A 15535-nucleotide genomic window follows, 5' to 3' on the forward strand; every position below is an offset into this window, starting at 1 on the left:
TGTCTATCTGGTACTTCCCCGGAAAACAGCCCAATCCTTCGAAAACGTCGGGAAATTCTTGAATTATCTTTACTGCTTCTGATTGCGCTCGTGCCAAAACTCTGGTTTCTTGGTCATCTTGTTTGATTTGAGGACAGGATGTATTCCATGTACTTGAGGTGCTTGAGACTTGATGAACGGTGAGATAACGTTTATCAAATGTTACGAGACCTAACTCTACTGAGGTTCGGGCTGACAGTAAGGGTGTGACATCTTGTTGCAGTATTTGAAATTGAACGTTGTATTTATTTTCTCCCAAGGAGCACTGCAGAACACACGTTCCTTCTGGCGTAATTATATGACCATCATAAAGACGTAACTGTGAGTACGATACATTTAACGGTGGACTGTCCTGATGTGTGATGGTGCAGTAATCCCTGTAGGAAATAATGTTGCAGGTGGCCCCTGTATCAATTTGACAAGTTAGTGAAGCTGGTGGTTGTCTTGGCTGAGAAGAGACTGTTAATGTTACGAAATATTTTGCTGCCCTGTGACTGTGTCCGATGGACTCTAGTGCCTCTATCTGAGTTTCATCTTGTCCGATGGACGCGATTTCTTCAACTACGAAAAGATCTTCCGAATAGTTGCTGTATTCCTGGGTGTATTGCCCCATTCCAGAGGCTACGAAATAACTTGGTCTATATTCTTCACCTTCCACCTGACGAGCGTCATCTAACGTTTTTTGCTTCTTCTGTTTTCCGCACACTTTCTTGAAGTGATTGTAGGATTTACAGTAATCGCATTGCTTTCCCCAAGCTGGACATTCCCTTGGACCATTAATGTGGGCTGTACTGCTACCACAGTACCCACATCCACTGCCTTTATCTGCATAACTGTTCCGCCGAAAATTGCCCCGTGAGTTGCCCCGCTGCTGGACTGTGGAACCGCCTCTTCTTACCGCTGCTGCGCCTCTGCGTTGATACCGCTGTATTTGGTGAATGGTGTCTGTTTCTCCTTCTGTATTGAACGCTTGGTGTGTGGCGGGATCAAGTTTGTTTAGTTCGCTTAACTGTGCTTTGGCTCTTTCACTTATGCGTAGTGCATTCAATGCTTTGTCTATTGTGACAATATCCTCCTCTCGAAATAAAGATTCCTTGGCCTTAGTGTCTTTAGACCCCATCACTAATTTGTCACGGATACACTCTTCGACCACAGCTGCGCTGTAATTACAGTCCTTGACGAGTTGTCGTAGCCTGATATAATACTGATCTACAGTTTCATTCACTAATTGGTGAGCGTGTAAAAATATGGACCGTTCGTATAGAACATTTGTCTTCGGTTTAAAATGGCTATTCAACGCTATTAAGATTCTGGTGTCATCCTGTAAATCTTCCGCAGAGAGTGGTAGGCTTTGCATTATTTTCTTACATTCGGCTCCCATTAACGATCGAAGCAAGGCCACTTTATACGTCGCTGGTTTTCGATTCAATTCCGTGAATATTAAATAATCTTCGTACGCCTCCTTAAAGTCCGCGAAATTCTGAGCTAAATTCCCGGTCATGCACATGGGTGAGGGCATAGGCCCATGAGCTTCCATGATTCTTGGCGCCGATGGCAAGGCTTATCGTGGCGGAAAAAGAATTGTACTCAATATATTGCACACATCACTGACGAATTTTATCTTCAAAACCAGCCACTTCTGACATCACGTTTGTCGTTTATAATAAAGAGTCGTATTATAACTAACAAAATACTTTAATGATCTAAAAGCGTGTCTTACATGCATAGCGTTCGTCAATCGTCTGCCTGCTTTCTCCGTTGTGTCAGACGCGCCCCTTTGCTCTTTTGGTGGCGCCCTCTGTGGTGATCCCAGCAAACATAAAGATACCCATAAACAGTGGCACTGGTTGAAAACTCGAAACAGCTCCTGCGTTAAATTTGCAAGTTCTCCTCAACTAGTTAAATTTATTTTCCCCGTTTTCATAAAAGCGTAATGTGAGCTTTTGTCTCGCGAGGCATGAGGGCTTTCCACCACCCTCCCACGCATTATAACCCGGTCACTCGAATTAATGGCATGATCAGGGTGACCACTCACAAACCCAAAAAATGTATAGGGATATAGAAAATTCAACAGTCGATTTATAGGATAATATAGGATAATTTTCTTTGATAATATAGGAACATATACGAAAATTTGCATAAATAAAATTTAAATTTGTTTTAATATAAAAGGGACTTCTTTTAAGCAGACGAGGATATTCTTAATTTCGTTCAGTGCAGTTCTTTGGAGAAGCAGTTTACATTTTAATAAAGGGATTTCGTACATTGAGCGCCATCTTTATTACGAAAAGTTAACTAGGCAAGCTGGAAATTAAAAAAAAACCGCGCTAAATACAAAATAATACCTAGTTATAGGAAAATATAGGAAAAATGGTCAAAACTCAAAATTAATAAAGGTATTCGACCAGGCGATCCACTTTCTAGTTATTTATTTAATTTATCGATTGAGCCTTTACTATGCCAACTACGAAGCAAGTTATCAACTTCCGTTTATGCCAAGACCACTTAGAGTTCTCTCCTACGCGGACGATTTAAATTCCTTTATTACTACAAATGAGGGGCTGGAAATACTCAGTAGTGAATGTAAATGTTACAGTGACGTAAGCAACGCCATCTTCAATCTCGCCAAAAGTCATGGACTTTGGCTTGGTAATTGGAGGAGTCGAGTGGATGCTCCGCTTGGAATCACATGGATCAACTCCGAAATAAAAATCCTGGGAACGACGTTTCAAGCTCAGGAAAACACTCTCGAAAAGCATACCCAAACACTGTGTGAAGAAACTGTGAACTCTTTAAGAAACCTTTCTCTTGTGGCCAAAGCTTTATCTTTTAAATCTCGAGCTCAACCATGCAACAACATTTTATCGAAATTTTATTACACCCTTTCTATTTTAACTTTACTTCTAGAACAATCAGAACTTTTAAACCAAAAATGTTTAGATGATAAACACTGGCTAACCAAAAAACTAAATATGGTGGCTTCGGCTTTCAAACTCTAATAATCCAATGGAAGAAATTAGTTTTTAGAAAATCACAATATTTAATAATAGGAAGGTACCACCCAGTTGAGGGGGCTTTCGTCAAATATTATTTAGAAAAAACAAATGTGTATGGTTTTAATTTTCAAGTATTGGGTCTGCCGAATATTGAATTGAATTGCGATTACTTACCGAAATATTATATAGATATTATGGATTTCTGGAAAACCCTCTCAATTCGCTTAAAAAAACCAGAAAAGCTATTTGACATTTTAAATCTCCCTATTTTATATAATCCCTTTGTGAAACTAGATTTTTACCATCCCAAGTGGAAAACGGCAGGCTTTCGCTTAATCAGAGATATTTACGACGTCCCAAATAAATGCTTTAAGAACCCGATAGCTGGGAAAGGGCTGAGAGCCCAAACTGAAAGGCCGTTAACAAACCAATTTTTAAAAATTAAAAGTTTATTTGTACAACATTTCAATGTTTTTAGTCAAGTTGAAAATAACGTCGATATTATTTGTCATGTTATAAACAATTTGGAATTAACCTTAAATGACATAAATGTACCCCTAGAAACAGTTGAAAAAGAGCAATTTTCTGATTATATATCTCCGATGTCGGAAAATCTAAGAAACAGAATCTTAAATATTTTCAACGAAAACCAAACCACTATTATATGTGCAAATTTAGTATGGCAATCTTGTTTTTTCCAAATCGAAAACAATATCCTATGGCGAATTTTAATGGCGAATATAATAACGCCTATTTTAGGTCAAAAACTTTTTGGTCTAAGCGATATCTGTCCTTTATGTAGGAATGATAGAGGTAGTGTAACACATATATATTTTCGATGCGACGTTACTCAAAACTTTCTTATAAAAGTCGAAAAGTTTATCGACCATTTTAATCCCGATTTTAAACTTCACAACAAATTTTATTGGTTTTATCACCCTGTAAAAACAAAATATTTTAAATTATGTTCAATCGTAATAAGCATCGCCAAACTCGCAATCTATTATACCTATCAACTTAAAATGAACAAAATAGAATTAAATGTTAATGATTGTCTAGAAAACTATTTTAATCGAAAACTTTATTTGTGTATTTGAACTGAATTGGAATTTTACAAAAGAAATGAAACAGTAATTTTTGAAAGTTTCATTAACTCTGGTATCTGAACACTAGGAAATGGGGAAATTGTTGTTAATATTGTGATATAAACTACGAGATAGAAAATGTAAATAGGACTGCAACCTATTCAAGCTGAAAGAAATGTACCACTTTCAAATGTAAATAAAAATATTATTAAAAAAAATGGTTAAATTATAGGAAAATAAAGGAAAGCATTGAAGTATAGGAAAAGTTATAAAATAAAGGAAGAATGGTCACCCTGCATTATAAGTCGCTAGATGACTTGGGCCTAAGGTAGTGCCTAGCAGATTATTATTATTATTACACAAGTTTTAACAATGAAATCTTTTTATTTCTCGTCTTTATCTTTTGCATGGAATGTATTTTTTATACAATGGGCGGCTCAAACTTGACTATAGGCCGATTTTGTTCTTAGAAAACCATACAATCCCAAAACGGAACGCCTCCGCGGAGGCGAACGGAAAGGCAGACCTATTCACTTCTCGAAAACACACAAATCTAATAAACAAAAACTATTAATTCTTAGAAGTTTTTTTCTATAGTGGCCGAGCCATTACACGTCTTACAACTAAATATACGAAATAATTTTCACAATTTTGGCTTCTGTCTTTTCGACCCATTGAAACATTTCTTAACACCAATAGAATAAAATAAAATTATATCAGTCTTACAATAATTAAATTTACCCTAAACAACCAACCGAGATTTTTCATCAATATTATACATAATTAATTAATTATTGAGAAACCACGTGAATATTTATTCAAAACCACCCTGGAATGAATATATTTCTTATACTGATAATCAACCAACGTGAACTGATATTAGTTTTCTTCATAAAAATATTGAGAACGCTCGTATGTAATTTTTAAATATTGTTATCAGGTTTTTAAAAAATTGTTAAATTGGTTTTCGACTAGAAATAATTTAGTTTTGCGCGTTTTCTATTTGGGAAAATAAATACCTAATACATTTAAATGGATAAAGTGTTAATAAGTGACTTTTAACATACAGCGTTTTAATTAATTAAAGTATTCCTTTTCCCTCTTTGCATAGAAAAGCACACTTCGTTAAAAATGCTAAAATATAAAATAAACCTATCCAAAAACATATGATAAAATTTTTTCGAATAGCATATTGATCGTTGAGAACATTTTTTTTTTAATTTTAAACAATTATACATCGAAAACGGTTAACTTAACTATTGGTACTAGAAATTTTTGAAATAAAAAAACTGGTTTCACGTTGGCCGATCTACAGCTTTTTTAAATAGTGAAAGAAAGTGACTAGAATAATTTTACAAAATCAAGTGTGTCCAAAAGGTTACTGACCGATATTTAAATTAATCTATACAAAAATGATCAATATTGAGCTATAATACTATATTTCCGTAACACTGCTAATAGAAAGAAAACAATAATACCTAACGAAAACATTTTTCCAGAGAAGAAAAGATAAACCATTTTAGAAAAACCGAAATTAAGTGATTATTTATAATTTTAAAACGATCAAAAATGAACAAAACATTGTTTTTGGTTGTTAGTGGGAAGACAAATGCCTTAAAACTCATTTGATCCGGGTGTAATACAAAGGGCCACTGATCTCCACCATTCTAAAAAGAATATAACGTCTACAAATATATTACGTACAACCGTCTCAGTTGATTTACATAAACTATAAATTGCTACATATTCAGATGAAAGAGACTACAAAACAATTTATCGTTCTTCGAAATGTTCATACTTTATCAAATACGTTTTACCCAGAATTAACATAAGAGAAACTGCGCGATAACCCTTTCTTCAATTTTAGCCCAACAAATACTTGAAAATTACGTAAGAGAAGTAATAATCTTATGAAAAGCTTCTACAAAGATTTAGATAATTGTTTCCAAAACTCCAGTTTTTTGGAAGTTGAATTAATTAAGTACCGGGGAACGTCGTGAAACTAATAAACTTCGACGTTCTCAATATATAAGATATTCAATGTCTTAAAAACCAAATGTTCTTCCTTAATAACTAGAGCCTATAAGAAATAATCTAAAATTTTCTACCGTTGAATGCCCCATGAAAAAGGACTTATTAGTATTATTTATTAGTCATCAAACGCAAATAGACTGACCTGATTTTTAGAATTTCAGATTTAATTATTATAAGAGATCGCGACAGACATTTGGCTTCGCGTGTACAACAACAGCGCTTAAATTTTACACCTTTCACATCCTTAATAATAATGAATCAAATATTATTAACCATTTCAGGCTCTCGACACCCAGTCTCTTCGACGATTACTGCGCAGCCAATGGGCCAATTATATTTTTATTAAATCGAATTTCTAATATCTACGATTCACGAGTACAATTTATAACTGACCTACTGAATTCTGCTTATAGTAACAGGCACCTTTAATATTTTACAATTAAAGCTAAACTTCTGATTTGTTTTCAAAAAATTTTCTTCGACTCAGCTTTTGTGAGATATTTCTTATATGTAAAGAGGATTGGCACTCGCAATAAATGACTGAAATATTTTAACCCTTATTCACCTCTTATTTAAGTGAGCTAAAATTTACAATCAGCGGTTCATTTATTTTTTATATTTAGTAAAGTCGTTTATACTCATCGTACGAAGATGAAGATAATACATTTTTCAGAAAAAAATAAAAGTCGCCAATAACAATTTGTTGTCCAACTAATTCAATCTACAAAAAATCTATTGGTCGTAAATTAATTTAGTCGCCCTTACATTACCAAGATTAAACCGCTCAGTACCATGTTATGAATGAAAATTGTTTAAATTACAATACAAACAAAACTTCGGGTGAATTTTTTAAGGCTTGAATGATCAATTTAATTTAAATTTGTTAAAAGTGTTATTTAAACATACTGAAAATTTAGTATTTTAGCAGGCAAGTCACAGAATAAAATACTGCGGTAGTATTGATAACAGGATTAGGGTAATAAAATGATACATGGCGACAATACATTAATAATATTGGAATTATTGGCAAAATATAAATTTATCGTTTACGAAAAGAACCCTGTTAATTACGAGTGATTTTACTGATTTCGCTTAAGGAAAAGATTAATATTCTTGGTAAGTGCGAAAGGTGGATTGGACATACGATCGTTTGAACTAAACTAAGCGCGAACAAGGATTGAGGTATGGCTCGAATTTAATAGTGTATTTGCTGGGAACTTCCAAAGTTATCGTTCGATATGCAAGCTATAAATAAAGTTACGCATATTGATAATAAATACTTTCGTCCGATTTAAATAAGATGGAATACTAAAGAGTAATAAAAAATCGCATAAATATAAAACCCAATTTTTGAAAAGGTGCATTTTCGTAAAACTCTAACATTTTATACCAAATATTTTTGCAAGGCATCGGCAGGATTAGGGCCTACTAAGGAATATTTATAAAAAACAGGCACCGTTCATAAAATAATCACAATTAAATCCGTTTAAAATTATATTAATAGTAATTATAGGATATTACTGTAAAACAGTTCGTTTTCCCCGAACATTCTTGTACCTACGTTGAACAAAATTTTGCATGTTTACTACGATTTTAGTTCCTTGAGATATATTAAATAATATTTATTCACTCACAATACGTTTAAAACAAAAACCTTTAGTCGCGTTTCTTAAACCTAACGTACGTTTTCAGGTTTAAAAAATGGTCTAATGGTTCGCGACTGATAACGTTAATAAGATTTTATTTTTAAAGAGTTTCGAAAATTGCTTTTCTGAGAAGCAATTTCGTTTTTTTGTGGACGTCATTTGCTTTTACGTTTCTTTATATTCTTCTTTTCTTCATCTTCGTCATTTAGCCTTCTCAAATTCAATGTTTCGTTTCATTTTAATATTTTTTTTACATTTTTTTTCAATTTAAGTTCACCGCACACCAATAATTTCCCTATAATCTAACACGTTCAATATCGTTGTTGAAACTCGTGATGCCACCGATTGAAATCGATGTAGAAAACTGTAACAGATCCGTTTGCAAGTCCAGCCAACAAGAACCTAAACAGATTTTGGTTTGATTAAATCGTTTAAAGATTGGATATTAAAAAGGTTAGTGTTGGCCCCATACCGATATGATGTCAGTATCGGTTACCGATAAGGCAATTTTAGCGATTAATCGGTTAGTGTTTAAAATACTGATTAATAGGAAAAGAGGGCTCAGCACTGGCATAGGTAGATATAGAGAACTAATACCAATCGAATGACGCCTTAATTAAATTTGAAGATAATTCGCCGATTCCCGAGGACCTATACGGAGTTATAGACTATACGGAACTATAGCTTCCACTGTATTATTCACCACCACAATACTTCATTAGCGAAAATAACACCTATTTCCTCTATACTAGAGAAAAGAGGCTAAAAACCAATCGATAACATTTTTACGAATATTTAAAAGCGATTTTCTCAAACAATGTGTAGATGGTACAGCTCATCTTGAACTTTTGTATTATGGTATAGTTGCATGGTCACTAACGTAACTTTATACCAGCGGTATTGGAGATACTCCACAAAATATTCGAAAAAATTAGTATTCTAATCGATTGAAGGGCCACATAATCGTTTGGATTTTGAAGGTGATGCCAAAGAAATGGGAAAATTACGCCTGGTTCACGTGACGGAAGGGGAGGAGCTACTTGAATTTTGGACCAATTGTCTGTGGGCCCTTTAAATTACGATATCGGCGAACATTGAAAAAATGAAATGTTATGTAGATTGCAATTACTTCTGGTCGTGTGACAAAGCTAACGATCTGATGCCACTGTCGCAGGCTGGGAAAGCGTATAAGAGGGCCAAGTTAAAAGTCCTCCAGACTTCGACGACACCCTTGTCTCCTCCAGTCATCATGTATTCTCCATCACGACTTAGAATCAAACTCTTTATAAAAAAACATGAAATATGTTAAAATCTACACTATATTTAACTAGGCAACTTAAGTTTAATGCTATTAGAGGTCTTCCACCGATATCTCAAAAATAAATAACGGAAAAAGGAATTTTTAACCAATGCAAGTAGAGGACTCTGAACTAAATTAGGTCCAAAAAAATAATTATTTAAATATCACAAAACTGACTCAGTTTTAGGGATGCACAGATATGGGTACAGCCGATATATCAGCCACGAATAGCTGATATTAACAAATTTATCTATCACAACAGTAGTGTATATGATAAAATCATTGTAAAAGACAGTTCAGTGCACTGTCATACCATTTCATTCTAATTTTTCATGAAAAAAGGTTTGCAAGAGCATATCCGAATATGTTTCATTTAATTTTACCAGAAGTAAACGAACCGAATTTATCGAAATAGCGCTCAGAATCGGAAGGCGTTTTCCTTATGAAAATGATGAGAAAATCAAGTCAAATAAAAGCTAATTTCCATCCCCGTCTTTTGACGCGATAAATGGCACTTGGAAATTGTGGCTATAGCTATTTCTATGCATAAAAAATGGTTTCATAAAAACAAAAGCTTTTTTATTTGGCATAAGAGCGCCCAAAATTTCTAATTCGAAGTCCAAATGTAACTTCATAAGGTAAACGCCTCCAACATGGGGAGTAGAGCAGTCTGATAACTTCGGTTCATTTACTTTTGATTTTACAAATCGAATATCGTTGTTTTGTATTTGTTTATACCCGTAACCCCCTGTCTATAAAAGGTATGATCTAGCTTCTGAAATCTCGCGTTCGTGGCGCGGCCAATCAAATAAAATATTATCATTAGTTAGTTAATCGAGAATTTTCTTATTTCTAAAGGTTTTTCCTGAAAATATTTTTCTAATACCGGTATCGGCCAAGATCGGTTTCGCTTAAGCCGATATTGGCCGATACCGATATTCGAAAAATAGGCCGGTATATCGGTGCATCCCTACTCATTTTTGACCATTCAGTAGACTTATCTTAAGAAGAAGTACAGAAATATTTTAAGCTTTTCTCCAGAGTTATTGAAAACAGGGCACTTGAGAAAAATAGTAACTTGAAGGTATTCTATTGCCCTGATAAGAACCCTCCTATCATCAGTTTTTTTAGATTCAAATTTCAGACCAAATTAGGCAATTTTAACCTTTGTTTTACTAAACGTTTTCCATTGGCAATCAAATATAAATTCCCTGAATAATTTAAAAATTATTAAAATTCGATAATTTTTTCAGGTACTGTGGCAACCCTGACTATAGCCGTCCTAATTGTATCCATTCTAAATTTCCCAATGTATCAAACCTGTATGTCGTCATGATGAGACTCAAATCTCAGTTGCTTTCCATTAATGGTGTAGCCTGCTATGTTGCCATGGTCGTAGCAAACTACAATAAGTCCTTCGCGCGACAAAGTGCACAGTTCCGGCGACTTAAAGTATTCCGGCGCTTCGAGGGAGCGCAGAAGGTCCCCACTGGTGGTGTGTACCAAAACTGGTCCGGCTGCAGTTACAAAGAAACATTGTTAGACGTGTAAAGATATTGAAAACCAATTGAGGACCATTACTTTTAGAACCACTCACAACGAGGCCCAGCTCAGCTGAAACCACGATACAAGTGATCTCACGTTCATGTCCAGTTAGAGTGGCTCTGGGAGTTGGGATATCTAAATACAAAATAAGTTATTAATAGAGTTAAATTAATTTATTCATATACATTCATGAATATAGAACGTAGTGCTTCTAATCGATAAAATAATTGGGATTAATCAGATTAAATGCATTTACGCTCAGATATTATCAGATAAGTTGATATGGGTGAAAAAACTGAAAATGCAAAACCAGAGTTTAAACCCGAATCTAATCTGAATTCCTATTAAACCAGCAGATTTTATATGCCGTACACAGTTATTGATCTTACATATGCACTAAGTAAAGTATATTGACCGTTTTTAACTGAATCTGGTGAGATTAATTAAAGCAGAGCAGTTTAGATCAGTTATTTAGGATAATGAGTCAGATTTTCTAGGGGCGCCAAAACTCTGATAAAGCCCAACGGTCGAAGTACTTGACAAGTTGACTTGCCCCTACTTAACTGACCAAGTCCAACCCGTTAGACAATGCCAATAGGCTTTGTGCGTAGTTTAAATTTTGGTCATAAGTATCTCCACCTACCAACCGAGTTTTTAATTAAATATATGAAAGCTCTCTGCTCGTTCAATATTCTCTCTGCATAACAGCTGAAAGTTCAAAAGGCGTCTGCTATTTCTTAATTTATTTAGTTAACGGATATTAAGGCAGATGGCGCTATATTTCCTAAGCTAAAAAACCTATAGGTGCCAAATGGTTTTGTGCCTAGAGGCGCCGAAAGGGTTAATCTGCCCCTGTGGGTGGAGATAATAAAAAAAAAATTAATCTGATCTGGCTGAGTATCTTCAGATTTCTGAAAATTACAACCGGAATAACCTGAACGGTTGATGGTTGGAAGCACCAGTGTGTCAGAATTTATAGCCCGGTGTACCTAGTAACAAAGACCATACCACCGGAGGCCTATCATCATAGTGCCCTACGCCAGTGTCCACCTAGCCCGGACAGGTGACAAATCCAGCATGGGTAGCAGAACCCTACTACTGATGGTCTCACCTTTGACGCAAGCCACTCAACCCAGCAGAAGGTGCAGCAATGGGTGGACCAATCCCCACTTCGCACACAGCAATGGGATTTAGAATGGATGATCTAGCAACTCCAGCCGACACCCCACCTACGTAGGTAAGGAGCCAAGCCCTTTGGAGAGAGCTCCTAAAGGGGAACGACGAGCACACAGCAGCCCAAGTAACCCGGCACAGCTGGCACCGGAGATCCCGGTGGGCCCCAAAAGAACGGGAAACAGGACCGCCGTGCCCGCATATGGAGGCCCGCCGCCCCACAGCAGGCTACCCAATCCGCCGAGGCGGCCAGCTTGCCTGGACCCTCTCCGTTAACCTGAACCGAAGTTCAGTATCCAGCCCAAACCTGACCGAAGTCGGAGGTGGAGATAGGACCATTTGATCAGAGCTAACATCTCCCAGTGCGCCACCGCCCTTATGGGTTACAAGAGGCGGACCCCGACTCCCCGATAAAGCCACCAGTTATTGCACACTCTAACCCATTTAGGGCCGGTTGGAAGCACCAATAGAAAACCCTCCAGCTAAAGCATCATCTCTCGCCACAGCTAGGTCGAGATCTCATTAGCAGTTCAAGAACCAATTGGAGAGCCGCTCTTCATTGTTTAATTTCTACTGTGTAATAGTGACAATGATGCACTTGGGACGGAGCGTCAAGTCCTGCCCCTTCGACCGACCGACTGATGCCGTGATATTTATAGATTCATGGTTGAACGAAGCACACGCTCAAGCTATTTATTGCTTGTACAGTCCCGATCAAACGTTTCTGGCCGTTTTCTCTCGGCAGCTATTTTATTTCTGTCTTAGGTAGATAGCCGAATGAGGGCTTCTATGAAAGAAAACCCTAATTTAATTTTTAAGTGAAACAACGCCCTTAAAATTTAAATTAGGGTTAATTTTCCGGTTTTCCGTCATCACTATTTCTTCAATAACTTTACAACCCCATATCCGATTTGAATAATGAAACCAGATTTGGTTTCCGAGTATTATGACGCTTCGAACACGCGTAGAGACAAACAAATTATATTTATTTTTCATGACGTCATTTTGGAGGGGTTTGGCTATTTCCGGCTTTGTTCGTGCCCTAATGGTGGTAGAGCGTTAATTGTCACTACATATTATTTTCGTGAGGGTATTCTTTCATAGAAGCCCTCATTCGGTTCTCTACCTAAGACAGAAATAAAATGGCTGCAGAGCTGCCAGATATAATTTTACCTTCACCGCCCAACAGCTCTTCAAAGGAGCCCAATTTCCAGCTTAATTATAAATAGGCCCTATTTTGTAAACAAGCCCAAATTCTAGCCCAATTTGGCGAGAATTTATTTTTTAAAAGGCGTGCTTTTCAAAATATTGGTGTTTGCGTGATGTTATAGTTTTAAGTATCATGGGAAATTTTATAGAAACTCCAATTTTTATTATTCGACATATTTTTTTAAGTACAAATTAATCGAATTTTTGAAGAAAAACTGTACATATATTGAGAGTAATATATTTCGGAGTGCTTTAAAGCGTATTAATTTGGAAGAAATCGGTATCCTACCGATTTTAGTGTATATTATCGAAAACCTCTGAAAGTAGCCCAAAAAACAGCCCAACAGCCCAATTCATTTTTTCCCGCAAGTAGACATAAAAAGAAGCCCAATTGGGCTGTAAAAGAGCCCAACTGGCAGATGGCTGCCAAGAGAAAACGGCCAGAAAATTTTGAACGGGACTGTACATCTTTATCCTACATACAATACTTTTCTATAAAGTAACATTGGGCTTCTTGTTTTGATGTTGCTGCTGCGTCACGGGTGACGTATCGATGACATTTTACTTCGAAAAGCCCTGGACATAAAGAGTAAATTCAACGAGGCACCCTGTTTTTAAGCATAAACTGAACTGAACTTTTACGCATTTCGTGACGAGTGAGCTACATAAAAACAGGTTCAGCAAGCGAAGCTTATTTTAAAATTAAGTACGTCAATCAGCGCGTGTAATGGGATACATCACAAAATTCACGTATACAGGGTGTTTCAAAAGGTTATGCAAAAATTTTAAGGAGTTGTAGGGGGTGAATTGAGAAATATGCCTGTTTTTTCCTCATTTTCCTACGATGAAATTAAAGAGCGCCGGAGAGCTTCAAAGTGTGGCCTACTAGCCCCTGGAAGTAGGCTGCAACAAGCGCAAAAACAACAACTGTTTTTAAATCTTATCTATGCTAAAAAATTATCACTTTGAAATATAACGCGCGCGGGTATACTTAGAAATTCAACCGTAAACAGGCCAAATTAGAAATTCCCGTGGCCGATTTACCGGAAAGTCGTGCTAGTATCTTTCCGCCAAATGTACTCATGGTCGGCCCTACCATAGGGCGAACGGAAAAATGAAGGAAAAAAAGATTTTTTTTATAATCGAATCTCGCTCCATCCTAAAACTGGCCTGGGACCGGAACTAAATGTACTAGATATTTTGCCTTTCTTAACCCGCAACTGAGTATAGTTTTAAGTCCAGTCCCGATAGCACCTAGGAGCAACCAACACAGCACCCCACACAAGTCGTCGATTTTTTATGTGTACAATTTTCATTGGTTAGACGCTGATAATGTCTTCCCACCCACCCGTAAAACGTTCAGCGTAAAGGTTCGTCCAATTAAATTTGTACACAACACTGCGTTAGCGTTCTCCTTGTGTTTGTTGCTCCTAGATAGCACAAACTCTATATTTGACTTTTCCGGGAAGTGTATGAAAACATGTACTAAAAATTACAACCTGGGCAGTTGTTGTCACCAGCGACCGACTGGATCCGGGCATTCCAGTGCCAAAGGAGAATGGTGCAGTCTTCGGAGCCGGAGGCTATGTAACAGTCCGACGTTATGTTGCATTCTGATCGAGCCAAACAGGTAACAACCCCGAAGTGGCCGTATATTATCTGAATAATACGAGCTAAAGGAATAATTGACGGAATTAGTTACCACAAAACTGCACTTTGAATAATGGATGATCACCTGAATCTGTAGAAAATACTCTGAAGCTGTTATCCCAAAATCCGCACGCGATCAGAAATCGACTATCGACAGTTGTGACGAAACAGCAAGAACGCATCCTCAGTTTCTGGCTGAAGTTGTCTCCCAAATGCCGTTTATGTGGCGCCACATTCATCACTACGAAACGAATTACCATGTTTAGTACCTTACCCGAAAACATTTACATTATTTACACGGATATTCGCCGATTACATAAAACACAAAAAAGGATTTTTTTTAATTATAAGAAATTCTTAAGAAATAGTAAAAGTAAACTTTTTATTTTGGTAATAATATATATATATATATATATATATATATATATATATATATATATATATATATATATATATATATATATATATTTATATATATACATATATATATATATATATAATATATATATAATATAATTAAATTATTATTTTAGTTTTGCTTTGTATAAGAATTGTATTAGAATCTATTTTTGATTTCTTTTAATCTTACAATAATTTTTTCAAAGTAGCTGGATTTAAAAAAATACTTGATTGAAATCTCCTTTTTCATATTGATTTAAATCAGCCAAACCCTGAAGTTGCCTTTCAGTTTCTATCACTACATTTTTACGTAGAACACTAAGACGTGTGTCAGAACAATAAGTATGTTAAAAATCCCTTGTTAGTAGAACAATAAGTATGATAAAAATCCCTTGATAGTAGAACAATAAGTATGATAAAAATCCCTTGTTAGTAGAACAATAAGTATGTTAAAAATCC

At 35.9% G+C, this 15535-nt stretch overlaps 1 protein-coding gene across 6 annotated transcripts in view; it reads right to left on the reverse strand.

The window, feature by feature from the left end:
• Window positions 1–4484: 4484 nt before the first annotated feature.
• The window catches only part of rg (A kinase anchor protein rugose), a 195719-nt gene continuing 184668 nt past the window's right edge, over window positions 4485–15535 (reverse strand). For 4 of the 6 annotated variants that reach the window (XM_090165482.1, XM_090165483.1, XM_090165481.1 and 1 more), the window contains exons 42-47: window positions 14763–14918; window positions 14524–14700; window positions 10682–10780; window positions 10421–10617; window positions 8930–9081; window positions 4485–8202 (exon numbers count right to left, since the gene is read on the reverse strand). In XM_090165482.1, coding sequence (XP_090021608.1) covers window positions 8112–8202; window positions 8930–9081; window positions 10421–10617; window positions 10682–10780; window positions 14524–14700; window positions 14763–14918 — 872 coding nt within the window. In that variant the 3' untranslated portion in view covers window positions 4485–8111. The remainder of the gene's footprint in view (window positions 8203–8929; window positions 9082–10420; window positions 10618–10681; window positions 10781–14523; window positions 14701–14762; window positions 14919–15535) is intronic. The other 2 variants (XM_090165484.1, XM_090165480.1) reach the window with 1 other exon arrangement.

Source organism: Leiobunum rupestre, chromosome 2 (genome assembly GCF_980474605.1).
Source record: "Leiobunum rupestre chromosome 2, qqLeiRupe1.1.hap1, whole genome shotgun sequence".
Classification (NCBI taxonomy): Eukaryota; Metazoa; Arthropoda; class Arachnida; order Opiliones; family Sclerosomatidae; genus Leiobunum; species Leiobunum rupestre.